This window comes from Somniosus microcephalus, chromosome 1 (genome assembly GCF_052327205.1).
Source record: "Somniosus microcephalus isolate GS21.2 chromosome 1, FLI_Smic_1.0, whole genome shotgun sequence".
NCBI lineage: Eukaryota > Metazoa > Chordata > Chondrichthyes > Squaliformes > Somniosidae > Somniosus > Somniosus microcephalus.
This window is the reverse complement of record NC_140987.1, coordinates 26,111,417-26,128,707: the sequence shown is the minus strand read 5'-3', so window position 1 is coordinate 26,128,707 and position 17,291 is coordinate 26,111,417. Positions and strand designations below refer to the sequence as shown.

General features: G+C 49.9%; 1 protein-coding gene across 3 annotated transcripts in view; it reads right to left on the bottom strand.

Annotated features, from left to right (window-relative positions):
* Positions 1–17,291, bottom strand: part of palld (palladin, cytoskeletal associated protein) — a 610,835-nt gene that overhangs the window by 227,802 nt on the left and 365,742 nt on the right. For all 3 annotated transcript variants that reach the window (XM_085975529.1, XM_085975522.1, XM_085975536.1), the window contains exons 8-10: positions 17,224–17,247; positions 13,435–13,557; positions 4,212–4,521 (exon numbers count right to left, since the gene is read on the bottom strand). In XM_085975529.1, the coding sequence (XP_085831655.1) occupies positions 4,212–4,521; positions 13,435–13,557; positions 17,224–17,247 (457 nt within the window). The remainder of the gene's footprint in view (positions 1–4,211; positions 4,522–13,434; positions 13,558–17,223; positions 17,248–17,291) is intronic.

Below are 17,291 nucleotides of genomic sequence, written 5' to 3'. Positions count from 1 at the left end.
AAGCAATTAGGAAAGCAAATGGTATGTTGGCCTTTATTACAAAGGGATTTGAGTATAAGAGTAAAGACGTCTTACTGCAATTATTTCGGGCTCTGGTGAGACCACCCCTGGAGTATTGTGTACAGTTTTGGTCTCCTTACCTAAGGAAGGATATACTTGCCATAGAGGGAGTGCAACGAAGGTTCACCAGACTGGTTCCTGGGATGGGGGGATTGTCCTATGAGGAGAGATTGAGTAGACTAGGCCTATATTCTCTAGAGTTTAGAAGAATGAGAGGTGATCTCATTGAAACGTACAAAATTCTTACAAGGCTTGACAGGGTAGATGCAGGGAGGATGTTTCCCCTGGCTGGGGAGTCTAGAACCAGGGGTCACAGTCTCAGAATAAGGGGTCGGCCATTTAGGACTGAGATAAGGAGAAATTTCTTCACTCAGAGGGTGGTGAATCTTTGGAATTCTCTACCCCAGAGGGCTGTGGAGGCTCAGTCATTGAGTATATTCAAGACAGAGATCGATAGATTTTTGAATATTAAGGGAATCAAGGGAATTGGGGATAGTGCAGGAAAGTGTTCAGGTAGAAGATCAGCCATGATCTTATTGGATGGTGGAGCAGGCTCGAGGGGCCAAATGGCCGACTCCTGCTCCTATTTCTTATGTTCTTATGTCAGTTGTGTCTCAGTGGGCAGCACTCTCAGCTGACTCAGAAGTCTGTGGGTTCAAAGCCCCACTCCAGAGACTTGAGCACATAATCTAGGCTGGCACTCCTGGTGCGGTACTGAGGGAGTGCTGCACTGTCAGAACCTGCCGTCTTTCAGACTAAACCGATGCCCCGTCTACCCTCGCAAGAATAGGGGACTTCTCCCTGGTGTCCTGGCCATAATTTATCCCTCAACCAACATCATAGAAACATAGAAGATAGGAGCAGGAGTAGGCCATTCGGCCCCTCGAGCCTGCTCCGCCATTCAATGTGATCATGGCTGATCATCCAAATTCAGTACCCGGTTTGGCATCAATGTTGCCTTTCATTGTTTTTGGGGGGGGGGGGGGCGCGCGGTCACTTTAATGGGCTGCGCGGCCCATTCACATTTTCGCGCACGTGCGGTTTTTCCGTTCGAAAGCCGGTGAGCCGGCTGCGCGGGACCTCCAGACGGCCTAAAGGCGACATTGACCAACGTCACCAAAGCAGATTCTCTGCTCACTTATTTCACTGCTGTTTGTGGGAGCTTGGTGTGTGCGAATTGGCTGCCGCGCTGTCTTCGTACTTCCCCAAAAAACGCGACAAAAGTGACTGCACTTCAGATGTCTTTCATTGGCTGCAAAGCGCATTGAGATGTCCTGAGGTTATGAAAAGTGCGACACAAATGTCTTTCTTTCTTCGTAACACATTATTGATAATATGCCTCTGGCACTTGGCAAGCCGCCCTGCGTCCCCTTAATTTGCCGAGGATAGAAGCCGAAATTTCAATCTAACACATTTGAACGCTCATTCCTAAACTGTATATGTCTTTTCTCGCTTGAAGCTTGTGATTGATTTTGGGCTGTGCACATGCTTAAACAGCTCTTGAATGTCGAGACTATGCCAGAATTTAACAAAATATCTGATAACATCAGTCTACTGGCTGATTTTCATTTGCACTGCATTCGTGAGATAAGCAGTGAGGAAAGACGAAAGCTGTTTGCTCACGAGGCTCAGTAGATTTCTGGCAGATATAGTCCCGGGAGTAGAAATCAGTGTTGTTCAAAGGTTGAGGCATTTGTATCATTTCTTTTTCTTGGTATTTTAACAGAAGTGTTCACAATACATGGGTTAAGCCTCCGTTAAAATGAAAGATACGATACAAGCACGTTTATTGCTTGTATAATATCACTGGCCGCAATTTCTTCACTTATAGGTCTCTGCTGCATTGAATATATCTGGGAGCGAGAGGTAGAGGCACACGCACGCTCGCACACACGCTCACGCGCGCTCGCACACGCGCGCTCGCACACACGCGCTCGCACACACGCGCTCGCACACACACACACACGCTCACACACACGCTCACACACGCACACGCTCACACACGCACACGCTCACACACACGCTCACACACGCACACGCTCACACACGCACACGCTCACGCGCACACGCTCACGCTCACACGCACACGCTCACACGCACACGCTCACACGCACACGCTCACACACACGCTCACACACACACGCTCACACACACACGCTCACACACACGCTCACACACGCTCACACACACGCTCACACACACGCTCACACACACGCTCACACACACGCTCACACACACACGCTCACACACACACGCTCACACACACACGCTCACACACACACGCTCACACACACACGCTCACACACGCTCACACACACGCTCACACACACGCTCACACACACGCGCTCACACACACGCGCTCACACACACGCGCTCACACACACGCGCTCACACACACGCGCTCACACACACGCGCTCACACACACACGCTCACACACACACGCTCACACACACACGCTCACACACACGCTCACACACACACGCTCACACACACACGCTCACACACACGCTCACACACACACGCTCACACACACACGCTCACACACACACGCTCACACACACGCTCACACACACACGCTCACACGCTCACACACACACGCTCACACACACACGCTCACACACACACGCTCACACACACACGCTCACACACACACGCTCACACACACACGCTCACACACACACGCTCACACACACACACGCTCACACACACACACGCTCACACACACACACGCTCACACACACACACGCTCACACACACACACGCTCACACACACACACGCTCACACACACACACGCTCACACACACACACGCTCACACAGACTTTCAATCAAGGAGCTTACAGACAACTAGAATGAAGACAATACATCATGTAGTGGTCGTCAATTAGGAGCGGTGTAAAAATGCTTTAAAAATTGTGCCCCGAAATTGGTATACGGCGCACCCCTTTTACGCCCCCAAAAAACGGGCACAATGTATACCAATCTCTACCTCAGTGTGTCCAAGTACCTTTTGCTGAATGTGACCCACACCAAGTGCCAGGAGGCAGGATCAGGCCCATCACGTAAATTGAGTTTGACCCACCTTGCTGTAGACATTCTATCGATTATATGAAAGAACATTATCACTTTCCTTTTACATAGAATGACATCGAATCTACAGCACAGAAACAGGGCATTTGGCCCAACAGGTACATGCTGCTGTTTATGCTCCACACGAGCCTCCTCCCACCCTACTTCATCTAACCCCATCAGCATATTGTATTCCTTTCGCCCTCATGTGTTTATCGAGCTTCCCCTTAAATGCATCTATACTATTCGCCTCAACAACTCCCTGTAGTACAGGAAACTCTCGATTTACCGGCACCTAAATAACCGGAAATCTCTGTTAACCGGCAAAATTCAGGAGTAGGTTCAGGTAAGTTTTACTTCATATTAGTGGCCGTTCCTGGATCTGTGGCTGTGTAACCGGGGTTCCTGCACCTGTTGCTAAGTAACAGGGACGCCTGGAACTTGTGGCCGGGGTTCCTGCACCTGTTGCTAAGCAACAGGGAAGCTTGGATCTGTTGCTGTGTACGGGGCTAGCGTACCTTTTACTATACCTCTCTGTAATCCGGACTTTTTGATAAACCGGCACCACGTCGGTCCCGGATAAACAAAGAGTTTCCTGTAGTGAGTTCCACATTCTCACCACTCTCTGGGTAAGGACCTGTCTCCTGAATTCCCTATTGGATTTATTAGAGACTATCTTATATTGATGGCCCCTAGTTCTGGGCTCCCCCCCACAAGTGGAAACAATTTCTCCATGTCTACGCTATCAAACCTTTTCATAATCTTAAAGACCTCTATCAGGTCTCACCACAGCCGTTTCTTTTCTGGAGGAAGGAGCCCCAGTCTGTTCAATCTGTCCTAATAGTTATAACCTCTCAGTTCTGCTATCATCCTTGTGAATCTTTTTTGCATCTTCGCCAGTGCCTCTATAGCCCTTTTATAATATGGAGACCAGAACTGTGCACAATACTCCCAAGTGTGCTTTTATATTAAAAAACTTAAGAGCAAAGCAAAAACATTTCCTACTAAAGTACTCAAGCCAAAGATGCTCTATTCAACATGAATGAACAATGGAATCTGAATGAACAAACTGGAGCACTTACAGCTTGGGTTTAGCAGCCAGCGGCGGTGGTTCCTTGACTGGGGAGGGTGGTGTGGCTGCGGACTGCATGGGTTGCCCTTGGTTTGTTCCGTTGATCACTTGGGCAGAGGAGGGGGTACCATTGGGCTTCTTCTCCGCAGCATTGAGCTGCAGTTGGAAGGCGGCAACACTCGGTTTGATCTCAACGCTGTTCACCCGAACGGGGTCAACTGTCCTCTTCGGGGGCAACTCCAGAGAACTAATTTCCGTCTGAGGCGGTGGGGTGAGATTTTCTACTAAGCCATTCCCGTTATTTGGAGCGCCTTCATTTCCTGCATAGAGAGTGAGACAGAGGAATTAATGCAATTGTTCAATCAACGGGTACAGGTGGCTATCGTTCTGGACCAGCAACCAAGAGTTCATCAGTTCAAATCCCATGGCAAGTTGTGAAATTGAATGCGATAAATCTACCAATTTATGGGCTGGCACTACCAAAAAAAGAGCCACGACTGTTGGCCTGATACCTGGGATGGCAGGAACGACGTAGGAGGAGAAATTGGGTCGATTGGGCTTATACTCGCTGGAGTTTAGAAGAATGAGAAGGGATCTCATTGAAACTTATAAAATTCTAACAGGACTAGACAGACTAGATGCAGGAAGGATGTTCCCGATGGCGGGGGAGTCCAGAACCAGGGGTCACAGTCTAAGGATAAGGGGTAAGCCATTCAGGACAGAGATGCGGAGGAGTTAGATATATTTCTTAAGGCTAAAGGGATCAAGAGATATGGGGAGAAAGCAGGGACAGGGTACTGAGTTTGGTTGATCAGCCATGATCTCATTGAATGGCGGAGCAGGCTCGAGGGGCCGAATGGCCTACTCCTGCTCCTATCTTCTATGTTTCTATGGCCGATTGTCTTAAACCCCAATTGGTTCACTAATGTCCTTCAGAGAAAGGAAACTGCCACCCCATCCTCCACCTGGTCTCTTGTTCACACTATCTGGTTGACTCTTAACGCCCTCACTAAGGGACCCACTCTGTTGTACAGGGATGGGCAATAAAGGCTGCCTTGCCAATGTGACACAGAATGTACAGCACAGGTACAGACCATTCGGCCCACGCTGGTGCTGATGCTCCACACGAGCCTCCTCCCACCCTACTTCATCCAACCCTATCTGCACAACCTTTTATTCCTTTCTCCCTCGTGTTTTATCTAGTTTTGCCTTAAAGGAATCTATGCTATTCGCCTCAGCCGCTCCCTGTGGTAGCGCGTTCCACATTCCAACCACTCTCTGGGTGAAGAAGTTCCTCCTGAATTCCATATTGGATTTATCAGCGACTCTTTTCTTTTTATGATCCACTAGTAAAGAAAGGAGGAGAAAGAAAGACTTGCATTTCTGTAGCACCTTTCACGACCAACGGACATCTCAAAGCGCTTTACAGCCAATGAAGTACTTTTTGAAGTGGAGTTACTGTTGTAATGTGGGAAACGCGGCAGCCAATTTGCGCACAGCAAGGTCCCACAAACAGCAATGTGATAATGACCAGATAATTGGTTTTTGTTTTGTTGATTGAGGGATAAATATTGGCCCTAGGACACCGGGGATAACTCCTTTGCTCTTCTTCGAAATAGTGGCCAGGGTATCTTTTACATCCACCTGAGAGAGCAGACGGGGCCTTGGTTTAACGTCTCGTCCAAAAAGCCGGCACCTCCGACAATACAGCGGGCTCCCTCGGCACCGCACTGGGAGTGTCCGCCTGGATTATGTCTTCATGTCTCTGTGAGACTGTGAACCCACGACCTTCTGACTCAGAGGTGAGAGTGAGGCCAGTCAGCAGTGGCTGGCAAAAATCCTTAAAAGGCACTTAAAAAGCGGCTGCAAGGGTGACCTTTCCCAAAGGGTGACCTTTCCCAAAGGGTGACCTTTCCCAAAGGGTGACCTTTCCCAAAGGGTGACCTGGTGTTAAACTTTCTCACTCCGATCTGGAGGCATCACAAAACACACAGGAAGGAGAAAGTGCACGAACTGAGACCGCCACCCTTCAGTGTAAGGGAGTGGTAACTAAGTTCATTATATGGGTGGGAAAACTAGCCAAAACTTGGCATGCCAAGTATAACAATTCATTTTTTCTTTTCTCTCGCCAGTTTGCTCCCCTCCCAGCTCCTGGCTGAGGTAGTTACACAGGCACCAATTACACTCTGGTGCCTCACTGAGGTTGTTTCGAGGTGTGAGGGTTGACAGTGATGGTTAATGTGTGTGTGGTGGGGCGGTGCGCCCAATGTCCGCATGAGTTCACTCCCAGCAGAGGGCGCTGGATAGCGATCCATAGCAGATTTTCCCTCTTGCTAACCCATGTCCCAGGTGTACTGAGGCCTGTTATAGCAATCCACAAACCCTGGCTGACACCTGTACGGCCAGGTAATCAAACCTGGGAGCTCCCTGGTCTGTATAGTTCAGGTACTCACTGTAGCAGGGAGGATGTTTCCCCTGGCTGGGGGGTCTAGAACGAGGGGTCACAGTCTCAGGATACGGGGTAGGACATTTAGGACCGAGATGAGGAGAAATTTCTTCACTCAGAGGGTGGTGAACCTGTGGAATTCTCTACCACAGAAGGCTGTGGAGGCCAAGTCACTGAATATATTTAAGAAGGAGATAGATAGATTTCTAGACACAAAAGGCGACAAGGGGTATGGGGAGAGAGAGGGAATATGGTATTGAGATAGAGGATCAGCCATGATCATATTGAATGGCGGATAAGGCTCGAAGGGCCGAATGGCCGACTCCTGCTCCTATTTTTTTTCGACGTTTCTAATCTCACTGCCCCACTGGGGAGCCCAGATCATTGGCTTTTAATACAAGAGCTAGGCTGTGACTTATATCGAATACAGCAACTTTTGATTCATGGCTTGTTTCAATGTGATAATGGCTCTAGTTACATGGCCCCCTAGAAATGTAGAATGCCATGTGTCCTTTTGTTCATTAATTTTACCAAAGTGCTTTTTTTTCTATTCATTCACAGGATGTGGACGTCGCTGGCAAGGCCAGCATTTATTGCCCATCCCTAACTTCCCTTGAGAAGGTGGTGGTGGGCCGCCTTCTTGAACCGCTGCAGTCCGTGTGGTGAAGGTGCTCCCACAGTGCTGTTAGGTCAGGAGTTCCAGAATTTTGACCCAGCGACGATGAACGATTGGCGATATACTTCCAAGTCGGGATGGCGTGTGACTTGGAGGGGAACTTGGAGGTGGTGGTGTTCCCATGCGCCTGCTGCCCTTGTCCTTCTAGGTGGAAGAGGTCGCGGGTTTGGGAGGTGCTGCCGAAGAAGCCTTGGCGAGTTGCTGCAGTGCATCTTGTAGACGGTACACACTGCAGCCACGGTACGCCGGTGGTGGAGGGAGTGAATGTTTAAGGTGGCCGATCAACCTGGCTGCTTTGTGTGTTCACCTGGTAACAATATCATTACTTTTTTGCTCACTAGTAGTAAGAGATTGAACACATTCCAGCATCACAGAGCCACCTGGATTTTCATACAGGCTTGTTGTATGGGCCGGTTGCCAGTAGATATATTTCAGCTTACCCACACAGGTGTCTCTTGCTACAACAGGCAAGCCTGGTCTATATATAAATGTTCCAGTGATAGTCTGCCATTAAAAGGGGAGGCAGCAAGCCTAAGGGAAATACTTTCAGTGCAAAGTACTCCCCCTCACAAGTATTAAATTGGATAATTGGAAGGTAGCTTCCACCAGGAATGATAGTTCAAAGAGCTTGGCTTGGCATTCCATGGGGCATCCTCCAATTCACCTGGTATCTACACATGATGAATTCTCTGTAGCCACCTGAGCTCTTGAATCAACACTGCAGCAACAGTAGGTTGCTTGGGCAACAGTCTGCTTTAGCCTGGGTACTGTCTGACAGTGGGAACACAGGAGACAGGATCATAGGAAGGTAGGCACAGGAGTCATAGAAACAGAGGGGGAAAAATTCACTTGTTTGCACCTCCCGTTAGCGCCTTAAGAGGGCGCTAATGGGGCGCAAAGCAACTAGCGCCCGGGCGCGGCGATGTTTGCGCCGCTCGCGAAATTAACTAGACATTTTTGCGGCGGCGCTAAACACTGCCGCCACGATCTCTTGCGCCAGCAGATCGGGACGTCAGTTGAGTGCGCAACGCCCCGGTAGTGCCCTGGACCGGATATTGAGTGGCGCCCCCTGCCTTACCGCCTGCCGCTAGTGACGACAGGTTGAGGGGAGCGTTTTGCAGTCGGGAAGGGACTGGGGGAGCGCTATTTAAAGGCGACCGCTTCCTGCCTTTTTTTGTTGGTGACATTTTTGCACCACGCATTCTGAGAGAGAGAGAGAGAGAGAGAGAGAGAGAGAGAGACTTCTGGAGAGATTCAACGCTGTGTGAAGGAGATTTGGGTACCGAGCAGCACTTTGCAGGTTCATTTTGATATGCCCTTCCTTGCTTCCCCAGCACTCTGAGGTAGCGCCTTGCTCCTCTGCCTTTGCGCCATAAGACAGGTGTGAAGCACCTGATTTAGCGCTCCAATCACCTCCAGGGGCGATAAAAGCCAAGTTTGCCGTCAGAGGCGATAATTAGCACCAGGCGCTAAACTTTGCGCACGGCTGATAATGGCGCCCCAAACGGGGCGATACTGAATTTTTCCCCCATAGAAACATAAAAGATAGGTGCTGGCAGACAGCCAGCACGGTGGCATAGTGGTTAGCACTGTTGCCTCACAGCGCCAGGGACCCGGGTTCGAATCCGGCCTCGGGTGACTGTCTGTGTGGAGTTTGCACATTCTCCCCGTGTTTGCGTGGGTTTCCTCCGGGTGCTCCGGTTTCCTCCCACAGTCCAAAGATGTGCGGGTTAGGTTGATTGGCTATGATAAATTGACCCTTAGTGTTAGGGGGATTAAATACATGGGGTTACGGGGATAGGGTGGGATATGTGTTCGTGTAGGGGTTACGGGGATCGGGTGGGATATGTGTCGGTGCAGGCTCGATGGGCCGAAATGGCCTCTATCTGCATTGTGGGGTTTCTGTGATTCTGTGTGATTTCTGTGATAGGAGCAGGAGTAGGCCATTCGGCCCCTCGAGCCTGTTCCGCCATTGAATTAAGATCGTGGCTGAACTGTACCTTAACTCCATCTATCCGTCTTAGTTCCACATCCCTTAGTACTCTTACCGGACAAATCTCTCAAACTCAGTTTTGAAATTTTCAATTGCCACCTCCCCCCAACCCCCACCCCCGCCAGCCTCAACAGCTTTTTGGGGGAGAGAGTTCCAGATTTCCACCGCAATGGCAGTGATACTGTGGCTGCACCGATTGAGTCAAGCTTCTGTACAAACTGTGCACGTCCAATTCTCATTTGGAAGGTGCCTCAAGAATACAGCATTTCGCTTCGCGTATCCGAACTTGTGAGACATTTTCTCCGGAAAAAGCTGGGACGAAATTCTCGCCTTAATTCCCTTGTGATCAGCAATAATGGACAAGCAGAGAGGATCACTCCAGGCCATGTAAACAGAGATTCCTCAGCGACTACGCGAACTTTCTGGAGGGAACCATGGCAAATTGCCCAATATTCTCACATGCTATTTTGGAGATGGTGGTGGTGGGGCGGGGGGGGGGGAGTGGAGCGGGGGGGGCGGGGGGGGTGTTGGTGGTGCGAAGAGAGGATAAGGAGGAAATCCTGGGAATGCCTGACCTGAAGATACCTCCAATCAGTGCAGTACCGTGAAATTAAGTGCCAGCTTTTAGCTACACATGAATTATAGCCAACAAACAGACACATCTTGATCGGAGTAAAGGAGTGCTGATGCTCCCTTCATACCCTTTCCCTCAAAGATAAGAGCCTAAAAATTCGGTTGCTTTGCGGGAGGTTAGTGGCGGCGGTAACCGTTAGCGCCCTGTAGCGCTGCGCCGCCAGCGATGATGTCATCGCCGTGCGCAGCGCCCCGCTCGCGCCCTGGCTGCGATCTTCAGTCGCGCCCCCTGACTTACCGCCGGACGCTATGTCCGACAGGGTCAGGGGGGGCCTACCTGCAGCTGGATCGGCGCTAATTAAAGGGGAGGTGCCGGGTGGCCATTTTTGTCGCTGGCTGTCTGCCAGCACCTGCTCCTGTTGCCGTCCCCGGCCTCCTGATCAGCCCCCCCGCGGAGCGCCGGCTGTGCTCCGTGAGTGCTGGTCTCTTTTGCCGGCACTCCCGATCCCTGGTGGCTTAGCTGGGCCCCAGGTCGCGCTACGCAAGGCCCCTCCCCTTTAAAAAGGAGGGGAAGGCCTGCAGTACCGCGGCGCGACGTGCCGTGATATTGACTCGCAGCGCCCCAAGAGGGAGGTGGGGCGCTTCCAGTAGCAGCCCGCTTCCCTCTTGGGGCACTACCGATGAATTTCGACGGTAGCTAATTTTTTTGGGGCACTAAAAGTAGCGCCCCGGCAAAGGTAGCGCCCCAAAGGGGGCGCAACTTAATTTTTCCCCCAAGTTGTTCATCCTGCTATTCTTGGAAGAACCCAGTGAATTTGCCTTGTATCAAAGAGCCAGGCACAGCAGTCAGGATCATGCCTGAGATGTTGCCTGTCCAAGTCCTATTAGACAAGACCAGAGCTGGAATGGGGGGGCTATAATAGCTATATACACAAAGCTTGCATTTTGTTATGGGTGTGTTGCTGCAGAGAAACTACGAACAGAACTGTTAGGAACGTCTCAGAGGATGGTGTCTCAGGCGGTATTTGTGACGGGTGCTTTGGCAAAAGAGTTTGCCAGCTGAAGTGAGTTCCCCCTGTTGCCTGTCAAAATTCTGCCGCAGTCCCTACAGTCAGTCAGTATCAAGCTGCAGGCGGCTGCCTCTAGTGATTGGGAATGAGTGCTCCAAAGGCACTGATAACAATCTTGGGCACCAGTCGAAGACGTCACTAGTTTAGACCCTCTAGAGGGTAATCATATGTGGCTGCGCTCCTGACAGAGCGTCACACACTGGGAGCGGAGATCCGAATATTGGGCACAAAGCAAAATGTGGCTGTTCTGCAGCCACTCTAATCTTCCACCAATGAAAAGTAATCCCTCCACGCCAAATATGTGTTACATAGAAACATAGAAGATAGGAGCAGGAGTAGGCCATTCGGCCCCTCGAGCCTGCTCCGCCATTCAATGAGATCATGGCTGATCATCCAAATTCAGTACCCTGTCCCTGCCTTCGCCCCATATCCCTTGATCCCTTTAGCCTTAAGAAATATATCTAACTCCTTCTTGAATATATTTAATGAATTGGCCTCAACTGCCTTCTGTGGTAGAGAATTCCACAGGTTCACTACTCTCTGGGTGAAGAAATTCCTCCTCATCTCAGTCCTAAATGGCTTACCCCTTATCCTTAGACTGTGACCCCTGGTTCTGGACTCCCCGCCATCGGGAACATCCTTCCTGCATCTAGTCTGTCCAGTCCTGTTAGAATTTTATAAGTTTCAATGAGATCCCCTCTCTTTCTTCTAAACTCCAGCAAGTACAAGCCCAATCAACCCAATCTCTCCTCATACGTCATTCCTGCCATCCCAGGTATCAGCCTGGTGAATCTTCACTGAACTCCCTCCATGGCAAGAACATCCTTCCTCAGATAAGGCGACCAAAACTGCACACAATACTCAAGATGTGGTCTCACCAAGGCCCTGTACAACTGCAGTGTTCTTGCTGTGCGCCGCTGTGTGAACAGGAAGATTTACCCCTCTGCTCCTTCGGATGAGAGAGACGTTAAACAGCTCCCGTTTGCTGGAGGAGGAGGATGCTGAAGATCGCAAGGTACTGTTCAAAGAAGACAAGGGCCAACATTTTCCTCTCAGCCAGCACCACCAAAGTAGATTAACTGATCTCATTGCTGTGTGGCTGGCACAGAGTGACTCTCACATCTGCCTGGCTAAGAGTCACTGCAAGTCAAAAGTAATTCATCGTGTGAGGTACTTTGAGACGCTGTGACAATATAACGAGGTGGCGTAGAGATGCAAGCATTTCATTTTATTTTTGGCTGCACCACAGCAGATGCAGAACCTGGAGGGCGAGCAGGTTTGTGACTCGTGCTGGGAGGAGGTTGAGGGAGTCACGAAATGACCCAGACAGACACAGCTGTGTAACGTGAATCAGCTTAGAACCAGGCTCAGCAGGGGCAATCGGTCTTGGAATGAAACGTATTTCACACACTGCCTTGTTAAAATTGGAGAGTCAGTCCAGAGCCAGAGAGAGAGAGAGAGAGAGAGAGGGGGCGGGAGGGGGGGAGGGAGAGAGGGGGAGGGAGAGAGGGGGAGGGAGAGAGGGAGGGAGGGAGAGGGAGGGAGGGAGAGAGGGAGAGGGGGGGAGAGAGGGGGGGGAGAGGGAGGGGGGGAGGGAGGGGAGGGAGGGGGGGAGGGAGGGGGGAGAGGGAGGGGGGAGAGGGAGGGGGGAGAGGGAGGGGGGAGAGGGAGGGGGGAGAGGGAGGGGGGGGAGGGAGGGGGGAGAGGGAGGGGGGGGAGGGAGGGGGGAGGGAGGGGGGAGGGAGGGGGGAGGGAGGGGGGGAGGGAGGGGGGGAGGGAGGGGGAGAGGGAGAGGGAGGGGGGAGAGAGGGGGGGAGAGGGGGGGGAGAGGGGGGGGAAGAGGGGGGGAGAGGGGGGGGAGAGAGGGGGGGGAGAGAGAGGGGGGGGGGAGAGAGGGGGGGAGAGAGGGTGGGGGGGAGAGGGGGGGGAGAGAGAGGGGGGGAGAGAGAGGGGGGGGAGAGAGGGGGGGGAGAGAGGGGGGGAGAGAGAGAGGGAGGGAGGGAGTGATGGATGGATGGACACAGACAGACAGACAGCTAGCTAGATAGATAGCTAGACAGACAGACAGACAGACAGACCAGATAGATAGACAGGCAGACAGACAGATAGATAGACAGACAGACACAGACAAATTGATAGATAGATAGATAGATAGATAGATAGACACAGACAGATAGATAGACAGATAGATAGACAGACAGATATAGATACTGTAGACAGATAGATTGATTGATTGATTAATTTCACCCCTTGTTCTGGATTCCCCCATCAGAGGCAATAGATTTTCTTTATCTACCCCTATCATATCGTTTTATCCTTTTAAACACCTCGATTAGGCCACCCCTCAACTATATTACTTACGTCACTCACAAGAAATCTCAGGCCTGAACCGCTCAACTAGACAGATTTCCAGTACATTTAAGAGGACGGCTCCCTCCCCCCACCCCGTCCCCCCACCTTACCCCCATCACCTACCTAGGCCGAGTGTGAGCTGGGCACTACACGACACGGTGCCAAAGGGATTGGTGGCTGTGCAAGTAAACCTTCCGGCATCTTCCGCAAAGGATTCGGCAATCACGAGAGTGCAGATTTCTTCTGCTGAAAGAATCAAGACAGTCGTGTTTCAGTACAACTTCCGTATAACCTTTGCGCAATGCCCTGCTCATAGATGGGATTACAGGTAGTCGAAAGTTTTATTAGTATGTTCAACCAGGAAGCTCAGCACGTTTCACAAACAAAAAGTTGAATTTGTGTATCACATGCATGCAGAGCCCTCACAATGTGATGCTTATTCCCATCCATTTCTCTCCAGACCAGGGTGTCTCTACCTATAGGGTGAGCTAGACTATCAGCTGAGTGAGGCAACCCCGGTACATTTAACTTTAGATTTTAAGAGCATTGACGCATTCAGTCGCAGGGCAGGATCGGGGTTGACTATATATGGTAGTCTACGGTACATAGGATTCCATAGGATATCCGGCACAGAAACAGGCCATTCGGCCCAACCAATCCATGCCGGCATTTATGCTCCACTCGAGCCTCCTCCCGTCTTTCCTCATCTAAATCTATCAGCATAACCCTCTATTCCCTTCTCCCTCATGCTTGTCCAGCCTCCCCTTAAATGTATCTATCCTATTCGCTTCAACCACTCCCTGTGGTAGCGAGTTCCACATTCTCACCACTCTCTGGGTAAAGAAGTTTCTTCTGAATTCCCTATTGGATTTCTTGGTGACTATCTTATATTGAAGGCCCCTAGTTTTGTTCTTCCCCACAAGTGGAAACATTCTCTCTGTATCCACTCTATCAAAACCTTTCATAATTTTAAAGACCTCTATTAGGTCACCCCTCAGCCTTCTTTTTTCAAAAGAGACCCAGCCTGTTCATCCTTTCCTGATATGTTTACCGTCGCATTTCTGGTATCAACCTTGTAAATCTTCTCTGCACCCTCTCCAGTGCCTCTATATCCTTTTTATAATATGGCGACCAGAACTGTACGCAGTACTCTAAGTGTGGTCTAACCAAGGTTCGATACAGGTTTAGCATAACTTCCCTACTTTTCAATTCTATCCCTCTAGAAATAAACCCTAGTGCTACTGAACCTCCAAAGTTATCTCAATGTCCCAGTTAAGTGGATGAAGCGCAATTTGCTTCTTTCTATAATCTAAGGAAAGCCAGTCAGTGATGGGGGGTTATTTATAACTGATGGCCTTGGTTGCTTTCCCCCCGCCTCGTTCCTCTCCTGAAGGCTCTGAACAGGAGGAGGCCATTTGGCTCCTCGAGCCTGCTCCGTCATTCAATTAGATCATGGCTGATCTGCACCTCAACTCCATTAACCCGCCTTGGTCCCATATCCCCTAATACCCTTACCTAAGAAAAAAATCTATCAACCTCAGTTTTGATATTTTCAATTGACCCCCCCAGCCTCAACAGCTTTTTGGGGGAGAGGGTTCCAGATTTCCACTGCCCTTTGTGTGAAGAAGTGCTTCCCGACAGCACTAGCTCTACTTTTATGGTTATTTCATAAGAACATAACATAAGAACATAAGAAGTAGGAGCAGGAGTAGGCCATATGGCCCCTCGGGCCTGCTCCGCCATTCAATAGGATCATGGCTGATCCGAACCTAGACTCACGTCCACTTCCCTGCCCTCTCCCCATAACCCTTAATTCCCTTATCTGCTAGGAAACTGTCTATCTCCGTTTTAAATTTATTTAATGTCGCAGCTTCCACAGCTCTCTGAGGTAGTAAATTCCATAGATTCACCACCCTCTGAGTGAAGAAGTTTCTCCTCATCTCAGTTTTGAAACGGCAGCCCCTTATTCTAAGATTATGCCCCCTAGTTCTAGTCTCACCCATCAGTGGAAACATCCTCACCGCATCCACCCAATCAAGCCCCCTCACAATCTTATATGTTTCATAGTAACATAGAGATAGGAACAGGAGTAGGCCATTCGGCCCTTCGAGCCTGCTCCGCCATTCAATGAGATCATGGCTGATCCTCGTCTGAGATCATAGCTGATCTTACCAGTTCAGTACCCTGTCCCCGCCTTTTCTCCGTAACCCTTAATCCCCTTAGCCTTCAGAAATATATCCAATTCTCTCTTGAAAATATTTATTGAATTAGCCTTCACAGCCCTCTGTGGCAGGGAATTCCACAGGCTCACCACTCTTTGAGTGAAGAAATTCTTCCTCATCTCTGTTTTAAATGATTTGCCCGCTATTTTTAGACTGTGGCCCCTGGTTCTGTGCTCCCTGGCCATTGGAAACATTCTCTCTGAATTCAGCCTGTCCAGGCCTGCCATAATTTTATATGTTTCGATGAGATCCCCTCTCAATCTTCTAAACTCCAGTGAGTACAAGCCCAAACTATTTAATCTCTCTTCGTAGGTCATTCCCGCCATTCCAGGTATCAGCCTGGTGAATCGCCGTTGCACTCTTTCCATGGCAAGAACATCCTTCCGCAGATGGGGCGACCAAAACTGTACACAATACTCCAGATGCGGTCTCACCAGCACCTTGTACAGCGGTAGTAAGGTATCCCTATTCCTATACTCAAACCCCCTTGATATGAAGGCCAACATACCATTTGCCTTCTTAATCGCCTGTTGCACCTGCATGCTCTCCTTCAGTGACTGGTGCACAAGAACACCCAGGTCCCTCTGCACTTCCCCATCTCCCAATCTATTGCCATTTAGATAATAATCTACCCTCCTGATCGCCTCTCATTCTTCTGAATTCCAATGAGTAGAGGCCCAACCTACTCAACCTTTCCTCATAAGTCAACCCCCTCATCTCTGGAATCAACCGAGTGAACCTTCTCTGAACTGCCTCGAGAGCAAGTATATCTTTTCTTAAATATGGAAACCAAAACTGTATGCAGTATTCCAGGTATGGCCTCACCAGTACCCTGTATAACTGCAGCAAGACTTCCCTGCTTTTACACTCCATCCCCCTTGCAATAAAAGCCAAGATTCCATTGGCCTTCCTGATCACCTGCTGCACCTGCATTCTAACCTTCTGTGTTTCATGCACCAGGACCCCCAGATCCCTTTGTACTGTAGCACTTTGCAGTTTCTCTCCATTTAGATAATAACTTGCTCTTTGATTTTTTCTGCCAAAGTGCATAACCTCACTTTCCAACATTATATTCCATCTGTCAAATTTCTGCTCACTTAGCCTGTCTATGTCCTTTTGCAGGTTTTTTATGTCCTCCTCATTCACTGCTTTCCCTCCCATCTTTGTATCGTCGGCAAACTTGGATATGTTGCACTCGGTCCCTTCCTCCAAATGTCCCCTTTGTTCTGGACTCCCCCTACCAGAGGAAATAGTTTATCTCTATCTACCCTATCAATTCCTTTAGTTATCTTCATCACTTCAATTTGATCACCCCTTAATCTTCCGGACTCAAGGGAATACAAGCACGTTTGGCTACAGTCTGACGAGCCTCCCTCAAATGGCCATTCTTCAGACGTGATCTTGGCTGTCAGGAGGCAAATGCAAGCAAGCCAGACCTTGTCCATGACACATTCATGTTTTCCAACAACGCTCTGGAGCAGTACCCTGGCAGAGTTTAAAGCGGGTTTCAAATTAGCTTTTGTACGTAACCTTCCAACGAAAGTATCCTAACTTGGCTCAACTCGGGCAGTTATTTATCAGAGATAAGCAGCAGAGAGAGAAGATCTTCCCAGCTGAAGATACTAGGCAGACACCATCGTTGTTCAAGCATTCGGCTACACTAAGGGTTAGCGCTACCCAGGGACCTTACCAGGTTCAACAGCTGATCGAGGCTCTGAGGGTCACACCGGGAGCAGGGTACATGGAACAGAAAACCAA